General features: G+C 39.0%; 1 protein-coding gene and 1 pseudogene across 1 annotated transcript; one reads left to right on the forward strand and one right to left on the reverse strand.

Annotated features, from left to right (window-relative positions):
• Positions 1-2,518: 2,518 nt before the first annotated feature.
• Positions 2,519-3,712, reverse strand: LOC125937993 (trace amine-associated receptor 6-like). Its single transcript, XM_049652984.1, is given in 2 exon segments — positions 2,519-2,924; positions 2,927-3,712. Coding segments are annotated over 2 exon segments (1,020 nt in total). The 5' UTR covers positions 3,666-3,712; the 3' UTR covers positions 2,519-2,643.
• Positions 3,713-5,394: 1,682 nt separating this feature from the next.
• LOC125939144 (trace amine-associated receptor 6-like) lies at positions 5,395-11,789 on the forward strand (annotated as a pseudogene).
• The last annotated feature ends 2,884 nt before the right edge of the window (positions 11,790-14,673 follow it).

A 14,673-nucleotide genomic window follows, 5' to 3' on the forward strand; every position in this document is an offset into this window, starting at 1 on the left:
TGAGGAGGTCACTCTCCTTTGTTTCAAAAAGCTATAATGGCCTTCCCTGGGGAAATTGCCTTACGGTGCACCACTGACCCTCCTCAGGACTTCCCCTAACACCTTTTCTTGCCTCCAAGAAATATTAAAAATATTTTGATAACATTAAGATGTAACTCTTAAGATACTTTAACCACTTTTAAGAGGTACTTCCTAAAATATACCAATGCAGCTACAATTCAGTTTCCTTACGTAAGACAAAATATGCTAGGGATATATACTCGAAGAAAATCCTCATTTGATTAAAACAAGCAAACAGACAAACCTGACTCAGTACTCAAGTAAAACAGATGTTGTGAAATAGTAATGTCAATTTTGATACATTAATTTTTCATCACAAACACCGCAATGATAAAGATAAATGACACAGTAATCCCTCCATATATACACACATTGTCCATTATACATAAAGTTAGACTTTAAAAGAGCATGTGGAAATATACATATGTAGGGGCCATATTACTTATGCTGTTATGTAATCTGGGATTTTACAATCAGGGTGTTTGGGTTTTGTTTTATTTTTATTTTATTTTATTTTATTTTATTTTATTTTTTTTTTAATGTTTTTTTTTTTTTTTTTTTTTTTTTTTGAGACAGAGAGAGACAGAGCATGAACAGGGGAGGGTCAGAGAGAGGGAGACACAGAATCTGAAACAGGCTCCAGGCTCTGAGCTGTCAGCACAGAGCCCGACACGGGGCTCGAACTCACGGACCGCGAGATCATGACCTGAGCCGAAGTCGGCCTCTTAACCGACTGAGCCACGTAGGCGCCCCTGTTTTATTTTGATTTTAGTCAAAAAATATATTGTGGTTGTTTTTCCATGTCAATTTATACAGAACTCATTAGCACTTTTTAACAGTTTCATAATGTTCCATTACATAGGTGGAGCATAATTTATGTAATTTATCCCATATTGACCTTGGCTTTTCCCAGTTAATAATTAAAAGTTATACAATGAACGTTATTGTCACGTTTGCTTTCTTGGCTGGCTCTTTTCTTAAGATTACTTTCTAGAAATGGAGCTATAGAGTCAAGTGACATGTATGTTTTAATTTTTTTTAAATTTTTTTAATGTTTCTTTTGAGACAGAGAGAGAGAGAAAGAGAGAGAGAGAGAAGGAGCACAAGCAGGGGAGGGGCAGAGAGAGAGGGAGACACAGAATCTGAAGCACGCTCCAGGCTCTGAAGGGTCAGCACAGAGCCCAGCCGTGGGGCTGGAACTCATGAGCCGTGAGATCATGACCTGAGCTGAAGTTGGATGCTCAACCGACTGAGCCACCCAGGCGCCCCTTAAATGTTTAATTCCTCTCAGAAAGGAGATACTAAGTTATAGTCTCCCAAGATGTATGTAATTATAATCTACTTGCATGAAAGTATCCAATTTCCCATACTCTAATATCGGGTATTATAGAAACTTCAAATATTTGCCAATTTGGTATATTATACCATATCACACATTCATTAGCATTTAAAAGTTATTTTTAGATTTGCATTTTAATGTGTTTATTAAACATTCGTATATTTTTTCTCTGTGGAATCACCAGTCATATGCCCAAGGTGTTAACCTTGTCTTACTGTTTTGTTAAAGCCTTTACATGTTTAAATCTATTAACTTTCACCATGTGTGCTGCCCAGACTTTTCCAAGTGTAACTTTTTAATTTTTCCCGAACTAGGCTTCGTTTCCTTTGAATTAAAAAAAAATTAAATTGAGTGCTTGAATCTATACAGATGTTCAGTCATGATTTCTACCATGAAAAATTCTAAAACACTAGTTTTTTTTAACATCTGGAAATACTAGTTTTGATTTTGTTCATGATATGAGGCAAGATGCTTAACATTCTTTTCCAAAAAGCTGTATGCCACACCATCACTTCTTAAATAATCCATTCTTTCTCCATAACTTGCAATGCATTGTTATTTTTGTCATCAACAATGTACTACTTTGGATATTTTTTATAGAAAAAAAAAAATGCCAGAAAAATGCCCTCCACAACAGCAGAAAGGTGAACTAGCTCACCGCGTAGGGTGAGAAAACGGTCCCATGAAAGAACAATCACCAGTGTGGAAATTGCATCATCTGTTCAGAATTATTCCGTAAAATATGCCCCAAAATATAAAACACGAGTCCATTTCGGAGTCTGAAATAAGCCTCAGAGAACTATAGGAGCTACAGAAAAAGACCAGACCCAAGAAACAAGCTGCTTAAAATGGAAGTCAAGTGCTCAGAGTCCAGAGATGACAGGGACAGCAAGACTTTCACAGGGAACATGGAACCAGGCAACCTTTGAAGGTGACACAAGGGTAAGCCTAACGAGAGGCCTTGAAAAGGAAAATAATTAACAACTGACAAAGCAGGGAATGCACAGATTTGAAGACACTAGAAAATATGAACTTATGTCAGCCATTTTTTAGTAAACATATTTCTTTCAAATGCTTAAAGGTGTTCACTGAGAAAGTAAAAACATAAAATTATGCTCCTGAAACTGTGGCATTATTTCTCCTCTGCAGTTTGATGGGTCATCTTCATACAGCGTGATTCATGCCACAGTTCTGGGGAATTTCGCACTAGAGCAACAGATTCCTCGATTTGAAATTTAGGATCATTAAGAAAACAGGCTTATGGTTGAGGAACTGTCTTTTAATACTTGACCACTTATAATGAGTTTTACTGCTCTCCTAAACCAAGGGTAAAACAAAGCATAGATCAAAGGATTTACCGCAGAGTTATAATAAGCGAACCAGCAAAGTATCTCATAGACATAAGAAGGTGTTATAAACCCCCCAAAAGAATCAATGAATGAATCAATCATGTACGGTAACCAGGAGATCAAAAATGCTACCACCGTGATACCCAGGGTTTTAGCTGCTTTTCTCTCTCTCTTACCCTGGTTTTGTATGTCCCTGATGCTTCTGTTTTGCTACTAATGTTTTCAATCTTTATAGCCTGTTTTCCAGCCACAAGAAAAATGTTACTGTACAGCATCATCATTACAAAAGTAGGTGTGAAAAATAATAGCAAATCTATCAAAATCCAAAACTGATTTATAAGTGGCCGACAACCGCCTACGCAGCTGAGGGCACTTACTAATTCCTCCAGCCCGTCATCATGAACACCTGTGAAGAACACGGCACCACTGTATACAAGGGGCAGGATCCAGGAGATGCCGATGCATGTCCCCGACACGGACACCGTGAACTTGGTAGGATAGACCAGAGGCTCGGTAACAGCGACGTACCTGTCGATGGAGATGAAGCACAAGTGGAAGAGGGAAGAGTAACAAAATGCCACATCACAGCACGTGTGGAAGGTACAGAAACTCGGCCCAAAGTACCAGCAGCCCTCCACAGACCTGACCATGCTGAAGGGCATGACGGTCACCCCCACCAGAAAGTCAGCACAGGCCAGAGAGGCGATGAGAAAATTGGTTGGCGAGTGCAGCTGCTTGAAATGCAGGATTGAAATCACCACCAGGAGGTTTCCAAAAGCGGCCAGCACAGCCCCCAAGCTGAACAGTGTGTAGAGAATGAGCCGGGGTCCGGGCGAGTAGGGGGCTTTCGCGCAGGATCCGGTCACGTTCTGGTAGCAGAGCTGCTCGGATGCAGCGGGGGACGGGTTGGTGCTCATGGTGCTGCTGCAAACAGCTTGTAAACGTGGAGAAGTTCTGCCCTTGGCCAGTCTGCCCTTGGCCAGTAGCACCAAGCAGAGCGGTTTCTTATTTCCTAAGGCGGAGAAAAGATCTTTTTAACTGATACCCCTGTTGTAGTTATCAGATATTATCACTGTGCCCTGTCATATGCATTTTATTTTAAGCTCACAACATATAAAATAGTACTATGTTCAATTTAAATGCTCAGTAAATCTTAGCTATTAGTATCGTTTTTATTTTTACTCTTTGGCATGTAGTAATTGGCATGTAGAGCCAATTTTTTTAATCCAATACGAATTTTACTTCACGTAAGACTGTGGCAAATTTGCTTTTGCCACAAGAGATTTTGTTTATCTTGCAACTTATCGAACGTCTTTTATTACCTGCTCTTGATATAGGGGATATTCCTTTTTGCCAGTTAGCGATAATTGTGTGACTTGTGTTTTATTAGTTACCTTTTACTGCCACCCCCCACAAAACTGTCTGTGACGTTAATGACAAAAAAAGATCCCAAGAAGCACCACCAAATCCCATGTCTCAAGTCATCGCAAATCAACTGGAGTCCCTGTAGTGCAAGGTGTGAATAGAGAGCAGAAACTTAATATTCTCCACTTAAAATTCATATTTTGACATAGAATAGCCTCCATACTAAAACCCAACAGAGACTATGTGAAAAACATAAACGAAAGGACACCTCACTCATATAAATAAATGCAAAAATCCTGAACAGAAGTTTAACAAACCAAACTAGAAATATATGAAATGATAACGCATCATGATTGGAGTCGATACAAAGAAGGGAAGTTTGCCTTAACATTAGAAAGTAAAATAATACAATTCTCCATTTTAACATATCTGAAGGAGGAAAGAAAATTATATAAAGTTCAACATTCATTACTGAAAAAATTCTTAGCGGGGAGCCAGGGTGGCTCAATTGGTTAAGCATCTGACTTCGGCTCAGGTCGTGATTTCATGGTTCAATGGGTTCAAGCCCCACGTCGGGCTCTGCGCTGACAGCTTGGAGCCTGGAGCCTGCTTCAGATTCTGTGTCTCCCTCTCTCTCTTTCTGCCCCTCCCCTATTTGTGCTTCTCTCTCTCTCAAAACTAAATAAATAAACATTTAAAAAATTTTAGCAAAATAAAAATACAAAAAATCTTTGTAGGTATAAAGGTCTCTACTGAATGCCTATTACATATAATTTACTCCAACGTGCTATTTGAGAGCATTCTCTTTGAGTGACAAGGCAAAGATGCTTCAGTAATCACAAGATTCAGAGGGTAAGTCCTCCCACAATACCCATAAATTCATGTGCAGTCCAATCATTCATGCATGCACTGTTTATGCTTATTTATGTAGCATCTATTTGTATCAGAGTCTTGAAGATACAAAAATAAGCAAGGAATATGTCCTGCACTTCAGGGGGTATCCATGTTAATATGAGAGACAGACGTATAACAATAGCAGTTCACTGTGCTCTGAGTTAAAGTTGACACATGTAAAAAGGGTAAAGTGAAAAATGACATCAGCAACTAACAGAATTGGGTGAATACATAGAATTCACTGGGGGTATAGATTGAGAGCCAGATCTAGAAGGCTCTTAATACCTTCCAGGAAGGTATTAATGTAAAGAACAGGGAAAGTTTCAAAACTCTGCACAGCTTTGAACACCCCAATGATCATTTTAGATTTTATCCTATGACTAGCGCATGCAGGTAAAGAAAACATATTTATTAGCAGGTGAAGATCTCAACTACCACAGAAGGTAATTTTCTTGATTTTTCTGTAACTTATCTTTACCTCTCTTAAAAACCCCCATGTCATGGAATGCAGTAGACTTAAGTTCAGTCAATTTGGGTTTCCCACTCTCTTCTCCCAGAGTAGGTATGTAGTCTGCCTCATTTCCACACGAATCGATTAGGATTGTGTCTGTAAGTGTCTTCTAGGATGAAATGGCCATCTATCTCCAAATGGAAAAATGGATGTACACACAACCCGAAACTCTGCATAATGTGCTTAACAATAGCCGCCTCTAGACTACGAATCCGATGTCTCTTATGCGTGTTCCAGACCACCCACGTGTGGCACAGTGAGGGGCATGCTGCTTTAGCTTTTTCAGATTTCACAGCCAATGTACCCTCATCAGTCTTTCCTCTATCTCCAAGAAAAATGCCACTTTTGTTGAAATTGAGATATTAATTGGGGGTCTTAGTTCTCTGCCTTCAAGGCCTTCCTTTTCGGCGTCCTCAGCTAAGACTTGGAGATTTGAGTTATGTGAGAGTAGTCTGTCATTTTCTCTCTAGTTTTCCTTCCCTCCTTCCATCATCTCTCCCCTCCCCTCAGCCTCTGCTAATTACTTTCAGGATATTGAAAACATGCTGAAGTTCTCTTTCAACTCTGTCTCATCATAGCAATCAGGTATTTCTCAGCCTACTATAACTGCAGAGCACCTACCTAATGTCTTTGTATGAATATTCTTACAATTCGGATAATAGCTCATTATCAGATTGTTATGGCTTTTAACAATCTGTTTTACAGAAATCCTTCCTAAAACATTACAGAAATGCCGGAAAAAACCACAAGTATCTTCGTGAATCACAGGGCACAGATTCAGGTATGCAAAACATGCTACCCTATTGTTAAGGCAACTATCACTATAACAGTAGCAAACAGCTTTTGAACACTTGCTATATCTAAGTGTTTTATACGTATTAAATCATTAAATTGTCACAGTAAGAACACATGAAGTCATCATGGCTATTTTACTGAAACACTACAAGTTAATCATGTGCCCAGGGTAAACGTCTAGTAAATGGCGAGCTGGGGATTTGCATCCAAGCAATTTAGCTCCAGATTTTGTGTTCTCTGTGCTCTACAATTATAAATTTACCTCATTTCTGAGCCAAGCTCCCTAACCTCCAGGTGATAGAAACTTCCTGTCAATCTGGGTTTTCTCTACCTTCCCTACTCTGTCAGTCACCCATCAACAGTGATTCTGTGGATTAGAGATCTGATCTGGGTGACCATCTACCTACAATGATGTCCAATAAGATGCCCTTCCTGGTCTCTGGACTTTGGTGCTCTTCTGTCACAGAGTAGTCATTCCTCATATCTGACAGCAAGGCTCCTTTAATTCTTACTTTTATCGGCCAATTCCAGTGCCTTTCTCAGAAGAACTCAGCTACGCTTGTGGCATCACAGGCAGTCAAACATTTGGTGGGGTTTCGAGGACCTGTCATGACTCCATGGCACCCTCAGGGGCTCAGGAATTTTACTGTCCTTGTACCATGCAGAGCAGTGGGGTGCTCTGTGGTGCTGTCTCAAGTTGTATGCTCACACAGCCTATGTAGCCATTTCTGCCCCGTGAGTTCTGCACAAGGAAGGAGAATGAGTTTCCCTTGCACTTGGATCTTTTCCCCTTAAACCTACCTGACTATATTAGTTTCCTGTGGTTACTGTAACAAATTACCACCGCCCCTGATGGTTTAACACAACACAAATTTATTCTCTTAGAATTCTGGAGGGCAGAAACATGGAATCAGTTGTACTGAACCAAAATCAATGTGCCTACATAGTCTCACGCCCTCTGGAGGGTCTGGGGGAGAATCCATCCTGGCTTCCGCTGGCTGCTGGCACTCCTTTGCTTCTGGCCCCAACACTCCAATCTCTACCTGTGTGGTCACACTGCCTTCTTGGTGTGTGTCAGCTCCCTGTGCTTCTTTCTTATAAGGACACTTGAGATAGCATTTAGGGCCCTCCCAGTTAATCCAGGATGATTCTTCCATGTCAAGATTTTTAATTTAGTCACATCTACAAAAATATTTTTTTCCAAACAGGATTAACAGTGGCAGGTTCCAAGTATTAGGATATGGATCTCTTTCAAGGGGCCATTATTCAACCAACTGCACTGGCATGTCAATTTTTGCCCTTTCTCAACCCTCTCCCAGAGAGGGAGAGATGGGCACTCCTGTCTCAGAGATCCCCACTACTTTCTCTCTTATTTTGGCCATCCAATTATCTTTCCTACTCTTATTCTGGAATACAGGGAAATTTTGATAGTGTGCATAACTTCCTCAAATCTAGTGACTATCAGCTCTTTCTTTTCTGAACAGGGCTTTGGCTTTTAAGGTTAAAGTGCTTGGGAAAAAAAAATCTGTCTTGCTCATTTCAACTAAATCAATTAGAGCACAATAGATGTTCCAAAGAGTTTTTTCCAAGTTTATCTTTTCTAAACTTTATTATATGGAAATTTTAAGTTTATGTTAAATCTTCCAAAATTTTCCATTTGAAACTATGAAAGTATTCAGTATTTTTTCTAAATTTTTATGGTTTTGAATTAAAAAAATTTTTTTTAATGTTTATTTTTGAGACAGAGAGAGAGAGAGAGACAGAATACGAGTGGGGGAGGGGCAGAGAGAGAAAGAGACACAGAATCTGAAGCAGGCTCCAGGCTCTGAGCTGTCAGCACAGAGCCCAATGCGGGGCTCAAACCCACAAGCTGTGAGATCATGACCTGAGCTAAAGTTGAATGCTTAACCAACTGAGCCACCCAGGCACCCCTATGGTTTTGTATTTTATACTCAGATCTGTCCCAGGGGAACATCTATCTATTTAGATACAGATATAAATATAGATATAGATATATAGATATAGATATAGATATAGATATAGATACTCAAGTGTTTGTAGAAGAAGGATATAACTTTTTTCCTCCAAGGTAAATATCCAAACATAATTTGTTGAGTATATCATCTTCTATAAATATATGACATTGTAAGTTTGCATTATAACCAACAGTGACAATATTTATAATATGTTATGACAGGCAACTATTCCCACGTGATGTTGAAGAAGTGAAGTGAAATAAACATGTTGGAAAGATAGTTATTGTTATAAATACATCATTTTGTCAATTTCACAATGGAGAGATGTCCTAAGGAGAATGTCCCTTAAACATCAAATCTCAGGCTTGAGTCAGATCTGAATTGGATGTCTGATTCCCTTGCTGTTGGAAGAGCATTGGCGAACAAGAGGAACTCAACTCCTCGCTAGAGCATGAAACAGAGGGAGCTGAGGAGATTTAAGACAAGAACTCCAGCAAAAGAAAATGTTGGAATGAAAGTTGGCCGGAAAACACAAGAGTCTAGGGGAAGGACAAGAGCACATGACATTAATAGAGAAGAGGAAGAAGAAAATGAGCATTGAAAGTAACAGGGAGGTAACCGTGAAAGGTGAAAATACCAAGAAATCACACCCCCAGAAGGCTGGGAAGTGGAAAAGTGACAGGACAAGAAGTGGGCAGAATCAGCAGTAGGAAGTAGGTCTGTTCACCACGTCAGTAAATCTGTCTGTGGCAGATGCTTGGAAAAGCTCACTTTAAGCAATGTTTGATTAAATCTGAGGAAGACTTTTTTCAAATTTGATGTCATATTCATACACCGTATCCCATGTCATAAAACACGGAAAATTCCCAACATCTCACAAATACCTCAATTTTAAGTTTAGGCTGATCTTGAAAACACATTTGTGGTGGACAAGCTACCCTGTAGTTCCTGAGCAGTTAGGTTGTTTGACTTCTCTCCAAATCTCAGGGTAAATAAAACCAAAGATTTGGTCCTGAAGTTTGAAATCCAGGTCTAAAAGTTTGTTACCAATTTGAACGAGTCTTCTCCTATTTTATTATAATCATTGATGCATTTGAGTTTAAGTCAACTATCTTAGTATTTTTCTTCATTCTTCACATTTTGTCTTTGTTCTTTTATCATTCTGGACTCATTTTAAATTATTATTTTTATTATTCACTCTTTCTCCTATGAAATTATAAATTGGACTAACATATTATTCTGTTGGAATCCTGGAGTTTTAATATGTATCCCTGATTAATTAAATTCTCCAATAAGTTAATAATTTTGCCAAGTCAGGGCAATGCAAAAGCTTGCCAGGAATTTCAATATATACTTTAACTCCGTTTGTCTTGGCCATTTTATTGATACTGCGGTCATTTATTTTAATTCTGCGTATAATTTAAGTCAAAAAGACATTTATTTTTACTTTTAGCATTCATTTTATTTTCTGATATTGACACTCTGTGGCACACTTCGTTACTTCCCACACTACAGTGTTTCCTCTGGGATTGTTTTTTTTCTGCCTTGAAAACTCCTTTAGCTTCTTCCTTTTGTGTGGGTATGCTGGCAATGGAGATTCTTGGGTTTTGTTTATCTAAAAATATTTTTATTTTGCATTCAATTTTGAAAGGTATTTATGCTAATTTCAGAATTCAATGTTGTCAGTTATTTGTTATAAAGGCTTTAATGATCAGGGCACCTGAGTGTGTAAGTCAGTTAAGGGTCCAACTCTTGATTTAGGCTCAGGTCATGATCTCAGGGTTCGGTTCCTGAGACGGAGCCCAGCGCTGGGCTCTGTGCTGACAGCGTAGAGCCTGCTTGGGATTCTCTCCCTCTCCCTCTCTCTCTCTGCCCCTCTCCCTCTCATGCACACACACACACACACACACACACTCAAATTAATAAAGAAAACATGAAAAAAGAAAAGAAAAACATTCTTAAAAATCACTGTCAAAAATAACCTACCAAGTTCACACACCTTATGCTATAGGGATTCCATGCAGGGATTTTCCCGTTGATGGCATTTATTTATCTGGAAGGACTACATGTCCTAGTAAAGCAATGCTGAGATAAGGATAAGAAGAGGTGATCCTTCAGTCCCAGAGTTACATACCGTATCAATGACTGTTGCAAAGAGAAATGCTAAAGGTAGAAAATAAAGATATTTATGACTAAAAGGAAATTTTATCAAATTAAGGCAACCAAATGTTTTTTAATTGACATCAACCCCTCAGTAATCTTTTATTATATAATTTTAATTTTATTATAGAAATCAAAAGATTTACCATAAAAATGGGAGATTGAAAAATATAATAAACATCCTATCTGATCATTCCTTTAGACATCCTTGTGGATTTTTTCCCAGATGTGTTGAAAAGTAAAATCCCACTTCCTCTGTGAAAATGAAGAAACACAGAATTCTCCACATGTAAACAGCAGCATCAGGAGCGGCACCTGTCCTCACCTGCAGCCCAGAGCTCTGCTACCAGAACATGACTCTGACCAGATCCTGCGTGAAAGCCACCTACTCGCCCGGACCCCGGCTCATTCTCTACACACTGTTCAGCTTGGGGGCTATGCTGGCTGTTTTTGTAAACCCTCTGGTGGTGATTTCAATCCTGCATTTCAAGCAGCTGCACTCGCCAACCAATTTTCTCATCGCCTCTCTGGCCTGTGCTGACTTTCTGGTGGGGGTGACCGTCATGCCCTTCAGCATGGTCAGGTCTGTGGAGGGCTGCTGGACTTTGGGCCAAGTTTCTGTACCTTCCACATGGGCTGTGATGTGGCATTTTGTTATTGTTCTATCTTCCACTTGTGCTTCATCTCCATCGACAGGTACATCGCTGTTACTGAGCCTCTGGTCTATCCTACCAAGTTCACGGTGTCTGTGTCAGGGGCATGCATCGGCATCTCCTGGATCCTGCCTCTTGTATACAGTGGTGCCGTGTTCTACACAGGTGCTTATGATGATGGGCTGGAGGAATTATCTAGTGCCCTCAACTGTGTAGGAGGTTGTCAGACTGTTGTAAATCAAAACTGGGTGTTGATAGGTTTTCTATCTTGCTTCATACCTATTCATAATAACTCTTTATAGCAATATTTTTCTTATGGGTAGACAACTGGATAAAAAGGTTGAAGATACTGGGGGCAAAATAGAATTTTCATCAGCTAGTTGATTTATATCCAGAGTGGCCAAGAGAGAGTGAAAAGCAATGAAAACCCTGGGTATCACTGTGGTAGCATTTATGACTTCATGGTCACCGTATAGTGTTGACTCATTGATTGATTCTTTTATAGGCCTCATAACCCCTCCCAAAACTTATGAGATTTGCTATTGGTGCGCTTGTTATAACTCAGACATGAACCCTTTGATTTATGTTTTATTTTACCCATGGTTTCGGAAAGCCATAAAAGTTGTGAATGGTTGACTTTTCAAGGACAGTTCAGCTACCGTGAATTTGCTCTCTGAACAAACGTAAACAATTGGACTGGGAAGTTAAATAAATCTTTACAATTTCTAAATGAAACGAGTTTTAAAAATCAACTAAGGCTATTGAGGAGAAAACAAATTACTCTTCAAATGTAATAGGGTAAATGTATTTATGAGTAAAAGGAAATTTTTTTTCCACTTGTTAAAATGTGAACTTCCTTGTCACTTCTCCAAAAGCATGTACTTTATTAATAAGTGTTAAATTTTTATTTGCTAACTACCTCAGAGCTCAGCATACCCCACTTTCTAAAAAGATTTTTCTCCCTCATTTCTTTCAGTTCACTGACTCTTCCCTTTGTTCTGATACGTCATCTATAAACATCTTCATTCTTTGATTCACTTTCCTCTTTTCTAAAAAGCTTTTTTAACTCTAGCAACCAGTCAAAACTTTCACCTATGAATTGCATCCCAAGGTTCTTGCTGTCTTTTGGTTTGTTTCATTTCCTGAGGGAGCCTTTTGGGGAGCAGTTACATGTCTTGTGCTTAATGTCTGAGGAGAGAGATCTGAAATATTTATCTATAAATTGTGTGTAGACTAACACAGCCACTGTGTCTGATTTAGAATTAGTGGAGATCTCTTGGGGGTTGGGGGGCATTTGCAAGCATAGATATCGTTTTGACCAAGCTGTTGTGATGGCCAAACAGATTACTGTCATCTTGTGTAATTATTTCCTCCCCCAATGTAGGAAGCAGAAGCCACTGTACTTCCTGAAACGATGATAGGATGATTATTTCTCTGCTCTTCTCGCTACTGCTGTTACAACTCAGAACTGTGTAAATGGTTGGTATGGATAGGACTGTATGCTATGCTCTTGTGTTTAAACACATTGAACATTACTTTCCCATTCAGGGTAATTCGTTTTTGAAAGCAGTCTTTAGTTCTTTCTTTTCTATAACAAAACTTAATTTCAACAGAAAATTTGCTAGTTTTAGGAGATAAGTGAAATATACATCAATAAAGACATTGACATATTCACCTTGTTTTTCATTTTTGACATATGAACCACATGCCCACATTGTACCAAGTCAGTGCTAGATTATGTAGAAATGGTTATGTTTCAGAATCTGTAACTCTGGCAAGAAGCAATGTTGTTAACTGTGAAAATTTTAAAAGGATAAACACTAGTTCAACTAGATCAAGATTAACATCGATAGTGACAAGTCATGTTGATAGCAGTGTGCCCTTGTCATGATGTGATGAGAATGGCATGTTATTTCAATGTTTTTTCCCCCAAAAAACCTATAACCTCAGTGGAATCATGAGAAAAATCATTACACAAACCCTCATAGAGGACCATCCTACAAAATGCCTGACTAGTGCTCCTGAAAACTGTCAAGGTCATAACAAATAAGGGATAAAAGAAACTGTCAAGGTCTAGAGGAGCCTAAGGAGACATAACAACTAAATGTAACGTAGTGTCCTAAAGGGGAACTAGAACAGAGGAAGGACATAAGGAAAACCTAAGGCAATCTGAACCATGTATGGACTTCTTACTGATACATTAATAATACTATATCAATGTTGGTTCATTAATTGTAAGAAATTTATGATACTAATCTAAATTGTTAATAATAGGAGAAATGGGGTGTAAGGTATAGAAACTCTGTACTATCTTTGCAGCTTTCCTGTAAATTTAAAATATTCTAAAATAAAATGTTTATTTTTAAAATATAGGGCACACAATTATGTGAGGACAGTGAGCATTGATCCTTATACTACTGATTCATTGATCCATTTCACAAATACCTTTGAAAACTTAGCATTCTGGGTTCTGGTTCAGAGCTTTAGGAATACAAAACAAAAACCTTAGACTATCTTGTAGAAAAAAATGGTATATCAACAATTTTTATGGTTTGGAATGCATGGAAGTTTAAATGATAAAAGATGTGTTTGAGAAGCACGAAAGAAAGGAGAACTTGGCTTCTGGAAGGAAGATCAGGGAGACTTATTAAAGAAGTGGCACTTAAGCTGGGCCTTATGAGATTCAGAGTTTTTGCAGGAGGGAAAGGATGGAAATGGATTTTCAGGCTGAAGGAATGGCATGACCAAAGAAACTGAGAAAGTGCACAGAGTATTCAGGAAATATGGAGATAAAGCAGCTAAACAACTACCAAGGGAGTCGTCACCCTTTTGACCTCCCTGAGGTTGGCATTCAAGCCCCTCCACCTCTTCCTCTCCCTCCATCTTCCCAGGCATCCCCCACTTTAATTTGGAGGCATTCTTACCTCCACTGCTTTGCTCAGGTTTTGACTCCTCTGATTCTCATTGTCTTCTGAGCCAACATTTCCCAAATGAGGTTTTATCAGACAGTCATCCTCCGAAATGCTCCAGGGGAAAGAAAGTCCTGCATCCCCAACGTTTTGGAATTGCTGCATACAATAGCCTGCTCTTGGAGAATAACACTAGACATGACATAGTAAAGACTCTGAGAAGTCCTGTTTCAACAAAAACCTGTTTAACGTCGTTTAAATATGCACATAAAAATTATTTATGCAGAGTTCCACCTTGTGATATAGCAGAGCTTCCTTCTAGGACAGACAGTGCCATACTCAGTGGATTGTGAAGAGGTGTGGATTTCTCTCTAAGAAGAGGAAAATGTGTTCTTAAAAATTTTTTTAAATTTATTTTTGAGAGAAAGAGAGAGAGACAGAGAGAGAGAGAGAGACAAGAGTATGAGCGGGGGAGGGGCAGAAAGAGAGGGAGACACAGAATCTGGAACAGGTTCCAGACTCTGAGCAATCAGCACAGAGCCTGATATGGGGCTCGACCTCATGAACTGCAAGATTATGACCTGAGCTGAAGTTGGACACTTAACCACCTGAGCCACCCAGGTGCCCTGAAAATGTGTTTTTTAAAGTAATGACTGATTTAT

Source organism: Panthera uncia (genome assembly GCF_023721935.1).
Source record: "Panthera uncia isolate 11264 chromosome B2 unlocalized genomic scaffold, Puncia_PCG_1.0 HiC_scaffold_24, whole genome shotgun sequence".
NCBI classification, from domain to species: Eukaryota; Metazoa; Chordata; class Mammalia; order Carnivora; family Felidae; genus Panthera; species Panthera uncia.